General features: G+C 43.8%; 2 protein-coding genes across 5 annotated transcripts; one reads left to right on the forward strand and one right to left on the reverse strand.

Annotated features, from left to right (window-relative positions):
- Positions 1-117: 117 nt before the first annotated feature.
- Positions 118-13,413, forward strand: cfap126 (cilia and flagella associated protein 126). The gene is made up of 5 exons (XM_085448317.1): positions 118-247; positions 335-397; positions 513-587; positions 687-887; positions 13,000-13,413. The coding sequence occupies exons 1-5, from the start codon at positions 221-223 to the stop codon at positions 13,342-13,344; spliced, it is 711 nt and encodes a 236-aa protein (XP_085304443.1). The 5' UTR covers positions 118-220; the 3' UTR covers positions 13,345-13,413.
- Positions 13,337-20,697, reverse strand: LOC146681381 (alpha-1,3-mannosyl-glycoprotein 4-beta-N-acetylglucosaminyltransferase C). Of its 4 annotated transcripts, none has more exons than XM_085448316.1 (5): positions 20,277-20,697; positions 18,427-18,525; positions 18,057-18,207; positions 16,794-17,048; positions 13,337-16,693 (listed from the first exon to the last, which is right to left on the reverse strand). In XM_085448316.1, the coding sequence occupies exons 1-5, from the start codon at positions 20,349-20,351 to the stop codon at positions 15,798-15,800; spliced, it is 1,476 nt and encodes a 491-aa protein (XP_085304442.1). In that variant the 5' UTR covers positions 20,352-20,697; the 3' UTR covers positions 13,337-15,797. The 4 variants fall into 4 exon arrangements, with proteins under 4 accessions (XP_085304442.1, XP_085304439.1, XP_085304438.1 ...); XM_085448313.1 differs by having other exon boundaries at positions 20,558-20,696; XM_085448312.1 differs by having other exon boundaries at positions 20,446-20,696.
- Position 20,698: the final 1 nt, after the last annotated feature.

Genomic DNA, 20,698 nt, shown 5'->3' on the forward strand with positions numbered 1-20,698 from the left:
AATCAGATAGTACTGATAAAACATGTATGAACAACAACAAAAAAACACAAACAAAAAATAAATAAACTGTACAAACTGATTCATATGAGGGGTTTTTTCAGGCCATAGTTTGTAACTCTTTTCAAATAAGCTGTTGTAGGGAGAAGTCTGTTTGTCTATATTGCTAAGCAACGAGTCAACAATTTAACAGATTAGGAAACCGTAACTTACAGATCCAGCAATGTCTTCCAGCTATTCGGCAAACCAGGTAATCTAAATAACAACGCCAATAAAAACTCTAAACATTACACATTTTACTTCTCTGTTTATGCGTTTTTAAAACTTCTATTCACAGTATGACAGCGCCTTTAAACCGCACAGGCTGCAGAACTGGTGTGAGACTAAGCACTTCAAAGAGGTATAGGAAGTTTTCAACTCTTGATCATTTCCATTTCGTGTTAGATTTAAACAAATTTGTGCAAAAATAGATTTTTACAAAGATTTTATCTCCCTCTATGTGTGGGTATTTGCAGAGACCTAGTGCACAGGTGGGCCGTACCACCTTCATCGCTGATGATAGAGGACACCTGCTCCCAGGAGTGGGGAAGGTGAGATCACATCTTTCTTCTTTCCCCTCTTCACTGGAAGTGACGTTTTTCACTGTGAATATATGACTTCACTCCCTCACTGCGTGTGTGTTGCTACAGAGAGGCCTTGCATGGCCTGACTTTAAAGGCACCTGGGATCTACCTGCTCGCATCCCAGGCCAGCGAATCAACCCTACCGCCCGCTCTGTGGAGGGCCTCAACAGGCTCAAATCATGGGGACGGTACCCAAAGAACGCTGACATGTCTCAGCCACACAGAGGCAGCAAAAGCACAAATAGGCAGAAGGAAACTGGCGAGCAGGTTAGAGCCACACAAACACAACAACCTGGTGTGGTGTTGAGTCTGGAATTTTTCCATCCAGACTGATGTTTTCACAAACTCTGTGCTGTTTTCACAGTGTGTTTGTCAGTCATATGACTTACCCAAAAAAAGTTGCTGAGTACTGCTTCATCTTTCCAAGTAAATGTAATGTTTGAGCTGAATCTTGAGACTGCCTGAGCAGGTTTCAGCGAAGACTATCTTTATTTTTAACTACATGCTTTGGTACAAACATTACTGATTCACTATGATGAGTACAGAGAAAGCATATTGCTGTGAATGCTTTCATCAGCAACTACACTCATGTGAAAGAGACAATTTTCATAGGATTCTATGATATTCCATGATATATTCATTGTTCAGTAGCTTAACAAATGACCACAAAAAGAACATTCCTCTGAAAACAGTCAGGTAAAAAGACTGGATGGAAAATGAGTGAAAAAGAAACCAATATCTAAAGTAAAAGTTTAAAAAATCTTCAGAAAGCCTGGAACACTATTTCTCAAGACCACTTTAAAAATTGCAAGAAAATCTGGCTCCAGGAAACAAAATATAAAGAAATGAGTAGTGAAGACTTGTTATAGTTATGGTTGGAAAATTGTAGGTACATATTACTTTCCACAAGTCAAGGTCAAGGTAACTTTATTTATGCCCATAGGCAAGGTAAATTTTCTTTACAGAAAAATGTTAGCATTTGGCATCCCTTCAAAAACACACAATGTCAATAGAAAATTGTATTTGTTTAGTCAGTATAAGCTTTTAATGATATAAGTTTATTTGTGATAGAATGCTGCATGATGATCTTTTCCTTGCTTAGAACTGATTGTTCTTCATGAAACGTGTTCTGATACTTGTATCTGAATCTTTCCACAGCGATAGTAAGAAGTTGAACAAGCAGTTCTGATCTTGCACACACACACACACACACACACACACAACAATCACATTTTACAGGGTATCTGATTGAGTCAGATTTTTGTTCAGATGTTACATCATATCCTTAAAAATGTATTTAGTGTGTCATCAAATAGAAAAACTTTCTAGATGCTCCTAATATCTTCTGTATATAAAAGACACTGTTCAGATTATGTCTTTAAAGCTAAAGGGAGGCCATGCTTATCTTTGAAAGACCATAACTATACCACTCCAAATAATATCTTCTTGGAGAGGAGGAATATACAAATAGGTTGTAAGTAACCGGAGCTACTGTCTTGTTTCCATGTGGTGAGAGGATGGAAATTAGCTGGCTTCAGGTTGCCTCAGAGCGTTGTTGACATTTAAAGGTCTCTCTGGTCACTCTGGACCAAAACAGAAGAGGTAGAGGACCAAAGAAAAACAATAAGGAACCCAAGAGTACGGAAAACAAAGGGGTAGTTCTAAGGGTCTGCCTGGTAAGACAGATGAGCCATAGGGACCGGCTGTAAGGCAGAGAGTGCTTTGGAGGGCCGACCCCGGTGGAGAGGACCTTTTTAGAAACTTGACTGGGGGCTCACTTGGGACGGACAAAGGCAATCTAACACCCATGAGGAATTTTTATTTTTATTTTTTAGATAATTTTGGTTCTGTTTTTCAAAGAAACATGTTGTGTCATTATTTTGTTTCACATTTTTCATTTACTTATTTATTATCTTCTGTCCCTTGAAGTGGAAATCAGGTTTTATTTGATCGCAGAATAATGATGATAGGTGAGCGAGGCAGAGAGGGTTTTCCTCAGAACTGGAGTCATACTTAGAGCAGTCAGATGATTAGGGCTGCAACTAACAATTATTTTGATAGTCGACTAATCTGCCTAATTTTTCTTCTATTAGTCGATTAGTCAACTATTATTTCAGCAACTCTTATGTCCGCTTCCTGTGGGCAGACCTCATGTTCTGGCTTTAGTGCCTCACCTGCTCAAGTCTGCCCACCCATGAATTTCACCCTGTTATCTCCTGACCCAGAAAACATTTGAATTTGAAAAAAATCTGATTTATTTTTAACATAAGACCGTCAGAATAAAAATGAAATAAATGAAAATATTAAGTAATACAAATTTAAGTGCAAGTAGTATTTAAACAAAATTAATGATGTGCAAACAGGAAACTAAAATGGCTTCTGTCCACAAGTTCGAATATGTCATGGATCGCTGTGTGGCAAGCAGGAGGAGGACCCAAATGCAAAACTCAGACACGGGGATGAACTCGAGAAACACAGCTTTAATGCTGGCACGGCAGAACACAGGAAATACAAAACTAAACTGGGAAAAGTAAACTAACACTCGCAGGTAGACACAGGAAGATCCACACAACATGAGGGAGAACGCGACACAGCACTGAGGGAGACGCAGACATAAATACACCAAGGGTTAACGAGCGGAGTGGGAGCACATGGGGAACACAGGTGACACTGATAATAATCACGAGACATGGCAGGAGTGAACACAACACTGGCGGGGAGACGGGCGAAGCGAAACAGGAAGTACAGAGGTTCAGACAGGAGGAGAGAGAGCACGAGTAGAACACCAACATAACGGGCAGGGGAGACACGGAATAAACACGAAAGGGGACGAGGGCTCATGAATACACAGAGGGGCACACAGGGGGTGAGAGTCATAAAGGGAAAGCACTCAGGAAACACCACAACAGGGCAACTCAGGAAACAGAGCCTAAACAGGGAACTGAATACAAAGATACATGAGAATTAAAAATACTGGGCCAACATGGCCCATGACCCCCCCCCCCCGCAAGGGCTGGCACCCGACAGCCCCAACCCGCGAACAAAAACAAGAAAAACAGAAAACAACCCACCCAGGGCGGGAGGCGGGGGACCAGGACGGAGGGACCAGAACAGGAAACAAAACCACCAACAGAAAACACAGGAGCACAAGACACTAGTCCATAATAAATGTCAGGAGGCCGACCCAGGGCCCACAGGCACAAAAGTTCACGGGTCACACGGTCGGGGGGCCGACCAGACGGGTGGCACAGGTGACAGAGCTGGTCCGGAGGCCGGCCGCGTAGAAGAAGGCGGCGGCCAAGGAGATGATAGAGCAGTTCAGGAGGCCGACCGTGCGGAAGGCAACGGCGGCACTCCGGCGTCAGGCGTGGTGGCCGAGGCCCGGTGGGCACAGGACCGGACGAGGCAGGACCAGACGGTGGCGTGGCAGCCACAGGCGAAGCGGGGGCCGGACCAGGCGAAGCGGGGGCCGGACCAGGCGAAGCGGGGGCCGGACCAGGCGAAGCGGGAGCAGATGCTGGAGCTGGAGCTGGACCAGGCAAAGACAAGGCTGAAGCAGATGCTAGAGCCGGACCGGGCGAAGCTGAGGCGGAGGCCGGACCAGGCGAGGATGCAGATTCTGATGAAGCCGGACCAGGCAAAGACAGGGCCGGACCAGGCGAAGCTGCAGAGGCCGGACCAGGCGAAGACGGGGCCGGACCAGGCAGAGCTGCAGAGGCCGGACCAGGCGAAGACGGGGCTGGGCGAGGCGGGCGCAGGTGGCAGCTGAACGGGCCCCTCGGACCCTCCAGCGGAAACTGATGCAGAGCCAGCGGGTGCGGGGACCTTTGGCACCGCGGGCGCTGACTGTGGCGGCACAGGGCACGCAGTCGGCTTAGGATGCAATGGCTGGGGCTGTGCAGGGCAAACAGTCAGTTCAAAGTGTGTCAGCACCGCGTAATCCTCAGCTGGCAAAGAAGGCTCACAAAGGCTTCCAGCTGAGGTGGACAGTGACTGAACGGGTTGCTGGGCTAAGCACTGAGCTGGTGACAGAGTCAATAACTGAGCTGACAAACGAACAGGCAATGAAGCAAAGGACTGGAGCGGTAACGGAGCGGATGACTGAGCAGACTGAGGAGCTAATGGCTGCGCTAGAGACTGAGCTGGTAACAAAACAGGAACCTGTGCTATGACCTGAGCTACTGACTGCGCTAAAGACAGGGGTGCACGTTGCAGTGATGGCGGGACAGCAGGTAGTAGAACCGATGACTGAACAGGAGACGGCGCTGCTAACTGTGCTAAAGTCTGGACTGGTGACAAAACAAGAATCTGTGTTAACAACTGAGCTACAGACTGTGTTATGGATAGTAATGCTAGTTGAAGTGGTAGTTGCGCTTGTGGTTGAACAGGTGTCTGACTCTGGGTTGCTCTCCTTCTGGGAACAGGAACAGGTGCTAGGCCTGGCCGAACACCAGCCATCCCCACCCGAGAAACAGATACGGGTGCAGGGACGAGCTGGGCTCTGGCTGCCTTTACCCTGGGGGCCGGTGTAGGTGCAGGAGCAAGCTGGACCTCTGTCGCTCCCACCCGAGGAACTGAGACGGGTGCAGGAGGCGGCAGGGTCGCAGCTGACCTCACCCGGGGAACCGGAACAGGAGCAGGCAAAGTCTGGGTGTCCATCAACCCCACCCGAGGAGCAGGTACAGGTGCCGGGATGATAGGAGCCTCTGCCAGTCTGGGAACAGAAGCAGGGACCAGCTGGACCTCAGCTACCCTCTCCCGAAGAACTGATACGGGAGCTAGGGGAGGCTGGGCCCACGCTGCCTTGGTTACAGAAACTGAAGCGGGAGAGCTGAGCTCAGGAGCAGAAACAGACACAGGGAAAACGGAGTTAGTGGAACTAGAAACAGTGTTAGCGAACAGAGATTCATGGCGGGCCACTCCCAGCGACTCTGTAGGCCTTAAGCTGTCCATGTTAGGTGTAGCAGTCCCTAAAACAGTCATTGCACAGGAAGATCCAGGTTTAGCAGAGTCAGAGTCTGTAATACCGGGCACAAAGGGATCCATTATGGACACAGGAGCATTCACACAGACCGTTTCTAAATGTACAGGTTGGGGAGCAGCATAGTCCAGGAGTGGAGACACTGTTAACTTCACAGTGCTGTTCACAAGTATGCGGCTCAAAAACGGTCTTTTGCTTCTCTACGGTGAAATAATCTGTCTGTGAGTTAATTGCTGCTGACCTGGGAGGAGCACAGGAAACATAGTCGCTCTCAAACACGGGCGTGAGGGTAGGCACTGCAGGACCAGAATTAACAGACCCAGACTTCCCAGACACGGAGTTAATGGCCTCAGGGATGACGCGCACGGGGCTTACAGTGCCAGGATTCTTTAATTTAGCATGAACAGCAGTCTCTAGAGGGGTGATGAAGTCAGTCTCGTGCGTAATAGAAGCGGAGGCGAACGTAGAAACAGTATGAGGAGTAGCTTTAGCGTGGCGACGGCGTGAGCGTCGTGTTTCCCCGGGAACTGTGCCATGAGTTACCGAGGCAGTGGGTGCAGGCACTTCGGTGATGTCGGCTGGCTGAGCCGATGACGAACCGGGCTGCGCCGGAGAAACAGGGAGCTTGTGCAGCTCTGAGCGCGGAAGTCCCAGGTAGAGCGCAAAAGCCTGCAGGGGAGTAAGGTCGTTTGTCGACGGCTCAAAACCACTCCCCGACCGCCGAGTAACCCTCTTCTTTGCGCGGGACGTGGGCGGTGACCGGAGAGGCGAACCAGAAGTCGAAAAGGCCGGAGGAGTTGTGGCAGGCGATAGGCTGACTCCTCCAACTCTTCTTACCGTGGGGCGGTGTGGGGAAAAAGCAGCAGCCTTTGCCATTTGGACGCTGCGCGGCCCACCTAGCGCCCATCGAGTCCCATGAAAGGCAGACTCGTGCTCCCGGGCGTGCCGAGCCTCCTGCCTTCTCCTCTCGCTAGGGAAGGCGGAGTTTGCACGCTGCCGGTTCCGAACGGAGTTTGCTGGGTCCATTACTGGTCGCGTTCTTCTGTCATGGATCGCTGTGTGGCAAGCAGGAGGAGGACCCAAATGCAAAACTCACAGACACGGGGATGAACTCGAGAAACACAGCTTTAATGCTGGCACGGCAGAACACAGGAAATACAAAACTAAACTGGGAAAAGTAAACTAACACTCGCAGGTAGACACAGGAAGATCCACACAACATGAGGGAGAACGCGACACAGCACTGAGGGAGACGCAGACATAAATACACCAAGGGTTAACGAGCGGAGTGGGAGCACATGGGGAACACAGGTGACACTGATAATAATCACGAGACATGGCAGGAGTGAACACAACACTGGCGGGGAGACGGGCGAGGCGAAACAGGAAGTACAGAGGTTCAGACAGGAGGAGAGAGAGCACGAGTAGAACACCAACATAACGGGCAGGGGAGACACGGAATAAACACGAAAGGGGACAAGGGCTCATGAATACACAGAGGGGCACACAGGGGGTGAGAGTCATAAAGGGAAAGCACTCAGGAAACAACACAACAGGGCAACTCAGGAAACAGAGCCTAAACAGGGAACTGAATACAAAGATACATGAGAACTAAGAATACTGGGCCAACATGGCCCAGGACCGTGACAGCATAAAGTTTCAAATTAATTTAAAAAGATTTTATTTTCGAGTTTAGAGATGATTCAGTTCATTAATTTCCGATTGTAGTGAACATGCTCTGGAGTGAGGCTTGCTCTTATCTTTGAGATGATGTTCCCAGCTGTTGATAACTATGCTAAAGATGCTCTCTATCATGACTTCAGCCATTTGAAAGGTGCATGAGCTTCTCAAATGGCTTTAGTGTTTTTTAGCCCAACCAGAAGCCTTGGATGAACCGGGATGTTCGTCTCCTCCTGAAGGCCCACAACACTGCCTTTAGGTCAGGAGATGCACACGCCTACAGTACAGCCAGGGCTAATCTAAAGAAGGGCATCAAAAAAGCCAAACACCATTACAAAAAGAAGGTAGAAGAACACTTCTCCAACTCCAACCCCTGACGCATGTGGCAAGGACTCCAGACCATTACAGACTACAGGACCACCAAACCCTCCCCGCATCCTCTGATGTCTCCTTCCTCAATGAGCTCAACAACTTTTATGCTCGTTTTGAGCGAGGGAACCCCACAACCACAACCAAAACAGACATGATGCCAGACCACCAACCTTTGACTCTCTCCCCCACCAATGTAGGAGCGGTGCTGAGCAGGATCAATGTCCACAAGGCTGCAGGTCCTGATGGCATCCCCGGGCGTGTTCTCAGAGCGTGTTCTGGGGAGCTTGCAGGAGTGCTCACAGACATATTCAATCTGTCCTTGGCCCACGCTGTGGTACCGGCCTGCTTCAAATCCACCTCCATCGTCACGATACCCAAAAACTCCAACCCATCTTGCCTCAATGACTACCGCCCAGTAGCACTCACCCCCATCATCGCTAAGTGCTTAGAGCTAGCACACTTCAAATCCTGTCTCCCCCCCACCCTGGACCCCCACCAATTCGCATACCGCCAGAACAGGAGCACAGAGGATGCAGTCTCCATCACACTGCACTCTGTCCTCTCACACCTGGACAACAACAACACAGAACAGCCAGAATGCTGTTTATAGACTTAAGTTCAGCATTCAATACAATCCACCCCTCACAATTCATCAGGAAACTGACAGACCTGGGCATTAGTTCCCTCATCTGCAAATGGTTACTGGACTTCCTGACCAACCGCCCCCAACATGTCCGGCTGGATAACCGCTGCTCATCATCAATCACAATGAACACCGGTGTACCACAAGGCTGTGTGATGAGCCCTTTCCTCTACTCCCTCTTCACCCACGACTGCAGACCTGCTGATGGTTCCAACACCATCATTAAGTTTGCAGATGACACCAAGCTCCAAGCTGGTCAAGAAGGCTCAGCAGCGCCTCTTCTTCTTGAGGACTCTGAGGAAGAACTACCTGTCCTCAGACATCCTGGTGAACTTCTATCGCTGCACCATCGAGAGCATCCTGACCAACTGTATAACAGTCTGGTACGGGAACTGCTCTGCCTCGGACCGGAAGGCGTTGCAGAGGGTCGTGAAAACTGCCCAGCGCATCGCCGGAGCACCACTTCCGACCATAAAGAACATCTACAGGAAGCGGTGTCTGAAAAGGGCTGGGAAAATCATCAAAGACCCCAGTCACCCATCACATGGACTCTTCACCCTCCTGCCCTCTGGGAGGCGCTACAGGAGCCTCCGGACTAAGACCACCAGGTACCGGAACAGCTTCTTCCCCACAGCTGTCAGACTCCTGAACTCTGCCTCCTGACATCTGACCCACGTTAAACTCATGGACTGAACATACACACACCCACAACCACCTACACACACACACAATGGACAACTGTACCCTCAAACACACAATAATAACATGGACTGAACCACCACTCACAACCACTAGCACTTTATATAGCCTCTGTAGAAATTATCCACATACCTCACTTATCTTAACTGCACTACTGTATAGCTCTGTGTAAATAATCATTCTGTACATACGATAATTTTTAATCCTACAACTGTTTATAACTTGCATAGTTCACATTTTTGTATAGCAGTAGATCTCAGATTTCTGTATAGTTTTTTATATTTATATCCTGTTCATAGCCTGTACATAGCTTGTACTCACTACATACTTATAGTTATAGAATATTCATAACATACTTCATACCGTGTACATTATAACATACCATAATAGACCCATTTCTGTAATATACTTACATATCTATATTATTGCTAATATATATAGTAATATATCTATATCACGGCTAAAGCACTTCTGGATGGATGCAAACTGCATGTCGTTGCCCTGTGCCTGTGCATGTGCAATGACAATAAAGTTGAATTCTATTCTATTCTATTCTAACAATAAAATTCTGTGTCAACAAATTTTATATATTCGACGACAGCGATTATGGCGACGAATCCTTGCAGCCCTACAGCAGATGAGGTGGAGGCATGCCAGACAATAGAGCAAGAAGGTGAAAGCTAACACAGAGGACATATACCAGCTTTTGGGGAACCCGCGAAAGGGAAAAATGACAACAGGCAAAGCTATTATGGATAAGAAGTATTGTGTAAGCTGGGGCTTTGAAATTGTGGGATTTGGTTTCTCAGTTTCCATGCAGGACACTAGCCTGTGAAGGGAATCATTTTTCCATGGCAGCCTTGTTGCATTATGTTTAAGTGGCTTTAAGAGCAGAATAAAGCCCTGACTTTCCACAGGGCTTTATTATTTTCCTGTTTATCAGTTACAAGACAATATAACTTCTAACTATTAAATAATAACTATTATAACTTGAAAAGACTAAATTCTGATCCTAGGTTATCTGAGCCATTCAGTAACCACAGATATGCTGAAGAATGTTTTGCTCCAGAATGTTTCATGAGAATTCAACTGAATATCATGGTTTGGGGTTGACAATAATGAATGAATAATTTCATTCATTATTGTTTTGATTTGGAGAAGTGGGCTTTGAGGTCTCCAGTTTAGTCATAAATAACTTTAGGCTTAATTGTGAACTTACTCTTCCCTTTGTCTCATCTCTGGGTTTCATCCTTTAGTACCTTCCATGTTAAGGCTATCATGTTTCTGATGCTTTTGTCAGGCTTGTGTGTCTTAATCCTGTGTGCTTATCTTTCCTGTTTTATTTTGATAGTCCCTTGTCTTGCGTGCTAAATGTTCCGTTTTGCTTCCTCTGTCTAATTTGTCCCTGTTGTTTTTCCCAGCCCTCCCCTACTCATCCTCCTGTGTATATATTGTGTATGTGTTGTGTCAGTCTCCCTTTGTTTATCTGTTCAGTTTCCCTCAGTGTTATCTAGCCCCTTGTACCTCTGAGTATTTTCCCAGTTTAGGTTGTGTAATCCAAGGTTTTTAGTTTCTTTTGTATTTTCATGCTCAGTTTTTGTTCTTGGAAGTTCAATCTAATAAACCACCCGCTTTTATTTAAGATGATCTTGTCTCCAAGTGTCTGCACATCACACTTGGTTTCCACAAACCTTTGACACTGAAAGGGTTCTTATTCCCCCTTCTAGCTATAATAATGGCTAAAAGCTTCAGAGTCCTACATTAAACAGTTCTTAATATTACAGATGGTACATCTGTCACACTGTCCCTGCTCAGGCTCTTCAAAAGATGATATGTCTTCCTCTTAGCTTTCAACTTCTTGCTCTGATATCTGGCCTTCCTCCACCTCATCATACCCTGACAGCAATGAGACTGATTCCGCTTCCACAGTTCTGAATAAAATCCTTTGGGCCTCTTTCTGCTCTCTGCATCCTGAAGTATGAGAATTGGTTCAAAGCCAGTAGGGCACTGAATAAAAGTTATGTTTTGGAAGGGTAAAATTACTTTACATTCCTGAAATCCTACTTAATCCCAGTCCCTGTCAGAACTGTTGCTGCAGCTTTCTGAATCAACTGGGAGCTTTTTGTTCAGGGAGCCTTTATGGCAGTCTGCTGAATTACTTTGAGTTGTCAAGCCTGGAAGTAATAACTTCATGAATCTTTTCAGCATCTCTTTGAAACAGGATGTTTCTAACTTTGGAGTTATTGTGCAAATGAAGGGCCAGCCTTATATATTTGATATGCACATCAGTAACTAAAGCTGACTAATTGCTTGCAACCTATTGGGACTTATTAAGTATGAAATATATTTGTAATAGGTGGATATCGGTCTGGCTCCAAGATGAATTTGATTAAACTAGTATATCCAACATCAGTCAAAAGAGCATGTGCCCAGACCTTAGTTCAGCTAAGACTAGCCCCCCCCCCCCTTCCTACTCTTGTGCACATAGTAAGTGGTAGTAAAGACTTTTAATGCTACAGTCACACTTCCGTCCGTGGCTCATGGTCACTGACATTAGCAAATGTCAGCAAGTTAAGAATGTAAAAATGTTAAAAAGTATTCCTTTATATTGGGGGTTACTGATTAGATGTGCTTACTTTATGACAGTTTTCTGTGTGTGACACACAGTTTTTGGCATTTAACATTATCTGGTGACTACAGCTGCGCTATAACAGTTACAGTAGGAACACTGTGCCAAGAATGAAGGCAGTTCTGTGGATGACTTCAGCCCTGCTAGTGTGTTTAAGCCAAGTCTATGAAAACTTCTAAATCAATATTAGTACTGAGAGGGAATAAAAAGAAGAAGAATTAAAAAGCACAAGTTGTCTACCAGGACTAGTTCTTAAAGAAAAGCAAACAGTTATAAACGGAATTCCTTTAGCTTATTTGTTTCTTGCAGTGTACGGTGTATCCATATAAATGGCCCACCCTGTATTTCATGTTTTTAGTAGTGATTTTATAAGACCACAAGCAAGTTGTGCAGCAAACATAGTAGTTAGCTGGAGGTATGTTAATTTAATATATTTGACGTTAAAAAAAAGGATATTTATGCAGTGCAATGTAATATATATTGTATTGCCTGCTACAGGACAGGCTGCACATGTGAATTTGTCAGTTTTTTCCTCCTCCTTTTTTTTGCATTTTCCTCCCAAGTTGGTTTTAGAGTACGGTCACATTTTAAAACTGATTTTTTTATTTTGGGTTTGCTTTTATGCCTACTGGGTGCAATATTGGTCAGGCAATGCGCAATCCCTGAGCTGAGCTCTTACCTTAGAGAGATTAGGCCTTGCATAGGTGCTCACTGTGAGTGGAGTTGCTGTGCTTAAGATTATAGTGCTACCAATCTTTGAACTTAATCTGTTCGATGACAGGTTTTCTTTAACAAACTCAGAAAACTTGATTTTCTCTCTGAGTCCTCACCTTCTGCTGCATTTTAACCAGGTGACTAACATGATAATTCAGTTCTTCATTAATAAAGTTGCAAAGATGTGAGAATTCATTTGCCGAATTCTACAATTTTCATGAAACATTGGTTTGCTTAATTATTTTTGTACTTAACATTACTGCTTTCACAGTTATTCAGCTCTCAGCGACAGTGATTACGTCACAGATTTATTATCAGCTCAGAATCAAATCTATAGACTCCATCTCTGTAATTCTGTAGACAGTAATGCTGTCAGTTAGTTTTCTTACACTGCGAACATTTACTGTACGTTACAAACTATGTGGTAATTGGTCACATTGATCTTTTTCAACTAACGCATGTGTTTAAATCAGGTTGAACAAGAAACTCAGAGTTGATCAATTTGTTTTTAAACTCAGAGTTTGAATCTGCTTCCTGGAACAGGGCCCTGACATTATAAAGAATGCAGAATTTTTAAAGCACTTTGTTTTCATTTAACAGCAGTACCATTAAAAAGTATAGTGAATTTAAATGTTTCAGCTTCTGTTTCAATCCTTTTCAGACCAGTTTGAAAGTACTGCAGGATGATGCCACCCAGTCTGCTGCAGCTGAAGCCCGACCAGCTTCTCAGAATTGGTCCACTACTGGGAGTGACAGAACTACCAACCAGAACCGGGCAGGCTCACAGGCAGCAACAGAACAAGCTACAGGAAATGACAGGCTGCCTAGCCATTGCTCTGCAGCTGAAAAGAATTCAGCTTTGAATCAGGCTGCTGTGGAGAAAAACCATATCAGGCCTGATACTGGTGAGGGGAGACAAACAAGAAATATGTCAGCAAAAGCAGTCAGCCAGCCATCACAAGCATCCATCGAGCAGAGACAGAGAAAGATACAGCAAGACCTGTGAACAGTCCTTTATTTCTCAGTGCATCAGAAAATGACAGAAACCTATAAAAATAAATACACCTGAACAATAGTAATGTTGACCAGTTGTAATGAATCCATTTTCAGCATGTGAATTATGGAAAGGAAAAAAATGGTAATACAAGGAAATGTTATTGGTGTTGCCTGAAATGTTACTGATTGCACTCAAACTGCCCACTATATCAGCCCTTCACTTCTCCTGTGCCTTTTACCTCTAATCTGATTTTTTTTTTTTTGTCAAGTTGACACTCCAATCAAGAATCTCTTATTATTCCGTCAGCTGACCAGTGTAATGAGTTCCAGCATTACTGAATGATGGAGAAGAATAAAATACATTGTTCTCTCACACACGCTGTTGGTTAGTGGTAGGTTCAGCAGCATTTTGCAGTTTTAGTCTGTCACATTTGTAAACCTTGTATACACTGGGTTCTGTTTTATAAAGCTAATCATTGGGAAATTGTAAGCAGCCCATTTTTGTCTCCTACTATATCAAACCATGAACGGATGAAGTCAGAGTTTTTGGCAAATACTGTGGTGTTTATCCTCCATCTTTGTTAATCCAGACTGTATTAATTTGGAATCTGTGGGTGCTCCCAGAAGACGGGGTATGTGTTCATTTATTACATGAAATGGGTTGATTGGATACTTCATAATTCAATCCAGAAGCAGGGCATGTGACCATGAAATGAAAATTGGCAGTGCCAAAAAAAAAAAAAAAAAAAAAAAAAAAAAAAGGCAAGAGGGGCATTCTCACAGAATATTTTTAATCTACTTTTTACACTATAAACTTTAATTACTGCCCTACAAAAAGAAGTAGATGCAGAAATTTAGTTTTTAGCCAAATTAAAGTGAAATTAATCTCACTGATTATTATCTGTTATATATTCTAAAAGTGGAACAGATTTGTCTAATTAGCTGAATGAATGCAAGTTTCAGTGGAAAGACATACCTTTGTGTCTTCAGTGCATATCTTTGTTGGGCTGTGTTAAAAACATGCTGTTCAACAGGTGGCTAATGGATGGACACTTTCTCTCAGAGAGAAATAGCTACTTTTGTCTGCTCTGTTATTCACAACAGGTTGCCACAGTGGCTAACTCTGCATGCAGGAAAGGTAAATGGACTAGTTCTTATGTAGCATTTATCTACTCGAGCACTTTATACAAGATGTCTCATTCGCCCATTTATACATCAGTGTTCAACCGCTTTCTATGTAACATTCACACCCACTCACAATCAAATGAATACATCAGGATTCAGTATCTTACCCAAGGATACTTTGGCATGCTTTTATCAGCCCAGTTTAATGCAAAAGAGTGTAAACTGGTCTGAAGCAAGTTAGATGTGCAATATAAATTTAATCTAGTCAAGGGATCCATTCATCCTCTTAACTGTTTATCAGATTTAGATTTGGGCATGGGAGCCTGAAGCCAAGAGTCACCTGAGCTGGTTACCAGTCCATCACAAGACCAACAGAAAAATGGTCGATGACTCATGCTCACATTCACACCTGCAGAAAATTTACAACCAAAAGTTAACCTAACGTGCATGTCTTTGGACTGTAGGAAGAAGCTACGGTGCCCAAAGAGAACCTACACAGACACAAGGAGAACATATAAACTCCAAATAAAACTTTCAGTTGGCATATTTGAACCCAGACTTTCAATCCTGTGAGCCAACAGAAAGAACCCAGTGTACTGCTTTTGTGATATTGAAAACTCAACCTACCTTGTTAACCCATTACCCTTTATAGTGCACCCCGCAGAATTAAATAAAAACATATGTACTTATTGGAAAAAGGAGCTGAGGTATTTAAGAAAGCAAAAATTCCTATTTAAAAAAAAAAAAAAGGAAAGACAGAAAGATCAGACTGCAAATGGGACCCGGCGTCTTTTATCCCCTCTGTGTAGTTGTTGTAACATGTGACAGATGTACACTATTTATAGATCTGGCCTGAGGTTTGAATCAGGCTGCTGGTGCGAAAGGCCATAGCAGGCCTGATACTGGTGAGGGGAGACAAACAAGTAATATGTCAGCTAGCCATCACAAGCATTGACTACATATTGACCGTAGGTTTCAACCTACAGTCAATAGGTTTCATAATAAGCACATGGGTTTTCTCTCGTCTTCATTTTAAAACAATGAGTTAATGATGAGTGCAGTTTCACACACAATGCAATTACCCAAATGCATTAACAATACATACATACATACAACACATGGAGTTGGTTGTCTGCTTATAGCTCTTTGATTCTGTGAAGAGACAACATGTCATCACAAAGTTTGGTCAAACTTGCTTCAAAGTGACAATTTGCTTAGAGCACTTAGTTGATGTTTGATAAATAAAACATTTTAACAAGGCACACAAGTCCCAAGTTCAGTTTGTCAGATTTTGATCAAAATAGTTTTTAATCTGCCAGGAAGAACTAACATCTATGTCTATTGATGAGGTACAGTCAGCTTTGTGGTGATTCTGATTTTCGTAATGATCAACCAGTCCTTCTGAGTAGCTGTGACCTTTATCTTCAGACACGAAGAGGCTGAGCTGTACTTTTTATCCATCTCCTGCATTTTAAACTTTCCATTCTCAAATGTTCCCACTGACTCAAACTCTGTACAACTCTTCTCTTTGTCTGTGGCCACCACATTGTGACCCATCTCCACCTCACCTGACTCCAGGATGTCTTTGCCTCCTGACCCTGTTTCTACAAATATCCCTGTCACCACAGTAGGTTCAGTAAACACTACAGTCAGGCAATTTCCTTTTTCTGGGGTGCGGCCCCAGAAGAATCCTTCGCCAGCATCCCAGGCCAGCTTGGGGAAGTGCTTCTGATAGGTGGACATGTCAGAGTAAACTTCAGCTGAAGGATTGGTATAGACATCCTCCTCAAAATCCTTGTCTTTCAGCTTATTGTATGTGCCTTGAAATGAGGAGAAAGTTCCCATGTGTTGAAACAGCGAGGGTTTGAAAAGGATGGTCTCCTTTTGAGTCATCACCTCTCGGAAGTGAGTCATCAACCAGTCACAGGGCATTTCCTGGTAAAAGATGAAGAGGAAGCGAGCCAGAAGAGGAAGATGGGCTGATTTGTAGAGTTTACCAATATAGCCGAGGGCAGAGAATTCCAACGTTGCCCAGGTGAACTTCTTTCCTTCTTGCTCCTCAACTCGCTTTTTAATGGTTGTGAGGAAGTTTTTTGCAGAGAACACATCATCCTCTAGCTGGAGGTAATACCGTCCAAGACCTGCACAGTAGTGGATGAGGAAGGAATAATCCAGGTTCTGCTTGGAGCGGAACGTTACCCTTTCTGGAGCATCGTTGAAATTCCTCTTCAGACCTACAGAGAACCAGACAGATTTGTATCACAGGAAAAAAAAAACATTCAAACTGTATGTGAATGAATATGTACACTAGGGGTGATCGCATGTGAGCTGCACCTGTAATCGGAGGGTACCAGTCCTGGGGAACATGGATGACCAAAAGGTGGCCTTTTTCCAACTCAGAGGCAAAAGCTGATTTGATCTCCTTCACAGTGTCGACTCTCCAGCTGACGTCGAAATCTGCTAGCAGCACTACCACCACCATGAAGGAGTGCTCCTCAGGAGACGACTGGGAGAAGATGGATTTCAATGTGGGGACCAGATAGCTGCCCTTCTTCCTCTTTACTGAGGATAATCCAACAGATAAATACTCTGAAGCCGAAAGAAAAAGGAAAAAAAGTGAAGGGTTTTATGCCATTTCAAATCTAAAGCTGAGGTTAAAAAGTATTTCTGATAACAATTATTAAATAATGTGGTATGAAATTCAGCATGGTAACACCTTCAGACTGTGAGTAAATAAAAGTAAAACAAAAAAAAGGAGAATTAGCATTGAAATAAAAGCAATAAATGCATGACATAAATACCAAAATAATACAAAATAAGTCTGTGAAGGTTCTCAATCATCCAGGTCATCGTAGTCAAAGGAGCTTGCAAAGAAAAGCGTCTGGACTTCTTTAAGTTGCTTGAAGACGTTTCACCTCTCATCCGAGAAGCTTCTTCAGTTCTAAGGGTCAAATGGTGGGGAGTCCCAGATTTAAACCCAGTGGGAGTAACCCCCCACAGAGGGACAAAAGGACCCCCTGATGATCCTCTAATCGCCTGAGCCAAGGTGTGAAACTGGGTGTGGGTCCCAATCAGCCAGAGTTTCGGGTGAGTTCATTGTGAAACCTGGCCCCACCTTATCATGCGAATTCCTGAAGTCAGATGGCCCAGGATGTGAGTGGGCATTAAGGCGTCTGGGGAGGGAACTCAAAACTGGATTATAGATGGCAGAGAGTTGGTGTCGTAAACCACCGCCTCTATTCAAAGATCTTTGAACAGAGGTGGTTTAAATCTGGGACTCCCCACCATTTGACCTTAGAACTGAAGAAGCTTCTCGGATGAGAGGTGAAACGTCTTCAAGCAACTTAAAGAAGTCCAGACGCTTTTCTTTGCAAGCTCCTTTGAATACAAAATAAGGCACAACTGCTCATACAAATAGGAATATGCAAGTGACAGTGAAAAAACGCATTCCATAGTTTCCATAAGTTAGAGAACAACACCGGAAAGTGCTGTCATTATTTCTCTACGTGACTTTTTGCAATTTCTTTCTTTTTTTTACAGTTTGAAAAGGCAGCAGCAGCCTTATTATAATAATGAGAACAAAGTGTGGAGACTCACTCTGTTGAGTAGGTAGCACTCCAGCAAGCAGCTGATAGGACACATTGAAACTCAGATAATCTGCCTGGTCAATCCAGGACTCCATACTAACCGGCCTGTCTGCTTGCCATGTTAACTCATTAAGAACTATTTCAGGTGACCTTGCAAAGACCTGCAAAACAACAACAACAAAAACAAACAACATGATTATTGTCTGATTAGAATATACACGTTGATGAGTGAGACAATGCACTATCTTTGTTACTTTGCAAAGCAAGATGAGAGCAAGTGCAGTTACAGGGATGGTGACTTATACAAGTCTACCTCCAAGTAAGTAAGGTGCACAGTTTGAAAAATAACTCAAATATTCTATGTGTAGGTGTGTTCTTACAGCCAGAAGGAAGTCCGAATGGTTAATGAAGTATAATCCCCCAATGACAAGCAGCACTGCCACAACAATATTCTTCTTCTTCGAATGAATCCGCATTTCCTATCACAAACACATACGTGATATTCCATCCATTATGCTGGTGTGTGACGCAGTACAACTGTAAATAATTCGGCCAATAGTTAATGATTCAGAAGGCTTGGACACAGGTTACACGGAACTGAGTGTGTTGTTGTAACTTAGAGTCTCATATATACACTTTGTATGCATCAGATACAGTTTACTGAACACTGTTGCTCTGGTGTAAATAACCCTGTGTCGCAAGTTGCAAAAGCCCTTTAACATATTCTATAGAGATGCACATTGAGAACCACTTACAGTTCAGGACAAGAAACAAAATTGTCCCATTCAGTACATTTCTCATTTTATCTCATCTTTTACCAGTGCTGGAACTTGGTGAAAGTTCAATGAGTGAGCTTTCTGTGGGGCTATGTGAAACAGTGATGACACAGAGTGCTGACTGACCCTGATAAATTTTCTTTCTAATGTTAATGTTTTTTAAGATATTAATTGTCAGTGGTCTAGTTCTACTTGATCACAGTAAAAACACAGTTCAGTTTGACTACAGGTATTTAGTACTAGAATGTGGCACAAAAGGATGAACACCACTCCTCCAGCAGATAAGTGTTGATTTGGCATTTTGGTGATGTTAAACACTGTAAGAAATCCCATTTGGGTTGAGATCCGGTGACTGAAGGCCACAGCATAAAGCCCTTTCAGTCAACCCACTCAGTGTGACTATAACTAAGTGTGACTATAACTAAGTGTGACTATAACTAATTGTTTTAGCTACAATTTATTTGTACTGATGTATTTAAATGCAAAAAACTGATTTCAAACACAAGCCCGCTGAGCAATCTGTTAAAGTTTGAGACAAACTCATGTGGCAGGCTCAGCCTTTATGGCACTGTATCCTAACTACCCAAATCTACTCGAGCGAAACCATCTGCAGCAACTGTTTATTATTTATTCAGCTTCCCCCCCTTTAATTTTTCCCTTGTCTGAATATTTCCTACAGCCATTACATAGCAGTCTCCCTCAGACGGAGTTTCTGCCAGTGTCGACTGTTACTGTAATCTTTTTTTCTTCTTGTTTGGTTACATTGTTTCCGAGTTCTAAACAGAGGAAAGGGCAGAGAGGTTACAGGGAAGCAGTAAACAAACACTGTAGATGATAAGAATGAGGTTTATAGCCAGGCTGCCCTACTCTTTTGTTTTTTTAAACGCACTGAGAAGTAAGGACAAGTAAGGAGATATGAAAAGCGTTGCGTAGTCTCATGTCAGACTAATCCTTAGAGCCAGGCTAGAGGACAAGCTTTACTTAGATTTTTAAAATGCCTTTGTTTTGTCAACGAGTACAGGGTCACTTCATAGAAGATACCAATTATAGCCGAGGCCACCTCATCTATAATTAGTACGCGGTCTCCTCTTTGATTTTTGCAATGTAACGCTCGCTGAAACAAACGCTTCCCGAACAGAACGACGAAACCGCAGTTACCCAAAAATGACAGAGTATAGAGAGCTGTCCGTGTGTTTTACCTTAAACAGCACTAATAATTTGAAGGTACCGCAAGAAAACTAGCCAGTCCTATGGAACGTTTTCAGATAGTGTCTACAAACAAGTGACTTCCGTAGAAGATATTTCAAGTTAAGAAATCCGGAAGATTTTTTTCTTGCTACCGTCTCTGCGCGATCAGGCTTTAAAAAAGCCATATCAATAGGGTTTAGCAATGATTTCCAACCGTCGCTCATAACACAAACACAGCCACACCGAAAAGTCTTGTATGAACCCACAGCTACGGTAAATGAGAAGAGTCCAAATGAAGAGTTAGCAGAAGGTACAGTAAATGAGCTAAACCAGGCATCCATCCATCCCGTCACTGAAAACAAAAAGCAGCTGCTGTGAGTCGGAACATAAATTATAAAGCTAATAAACTTGTGCCTGACCGGTATCTCCACTCACCTCCCTCCGCCGGTTGTCCTCAGCTCGATGGATAACAGTTAGTGAACGAGTTGCAGTCACAGCGTGATAATACTTACAGTACAACGCACCGAAAGTCAGAAAAGGCACTCACGGAAATGAAAAATGACTCGCCCCTTGGAACCCATGCATATAAACCAGTACTGCCGCATTCTGCACGTGTATTTCCACCTATAGTCCCCGACGCTCAACAGGCGACTCCAAGTAGCAGAGGCTGTACGCCAACCAGGTGTGG

The sequence above is a fragment of the Copadichromis virginalis genome, linkage group LG23 (genome assembly GCF_057382275.1).
Source record: "Copadichromis virginalis isolate Kocher_CV1m ecotype Utaka linkage group LG23, C_Virginalis_male_GT1.1, whole genome shotgun sequence".
Taxonomy (NCBI): Eukaryota; Metazoa; Chordata; class Actinopteri; order Cichliformes; family Cichlidae; genus Copadichromis; species Copadichromis virginalis.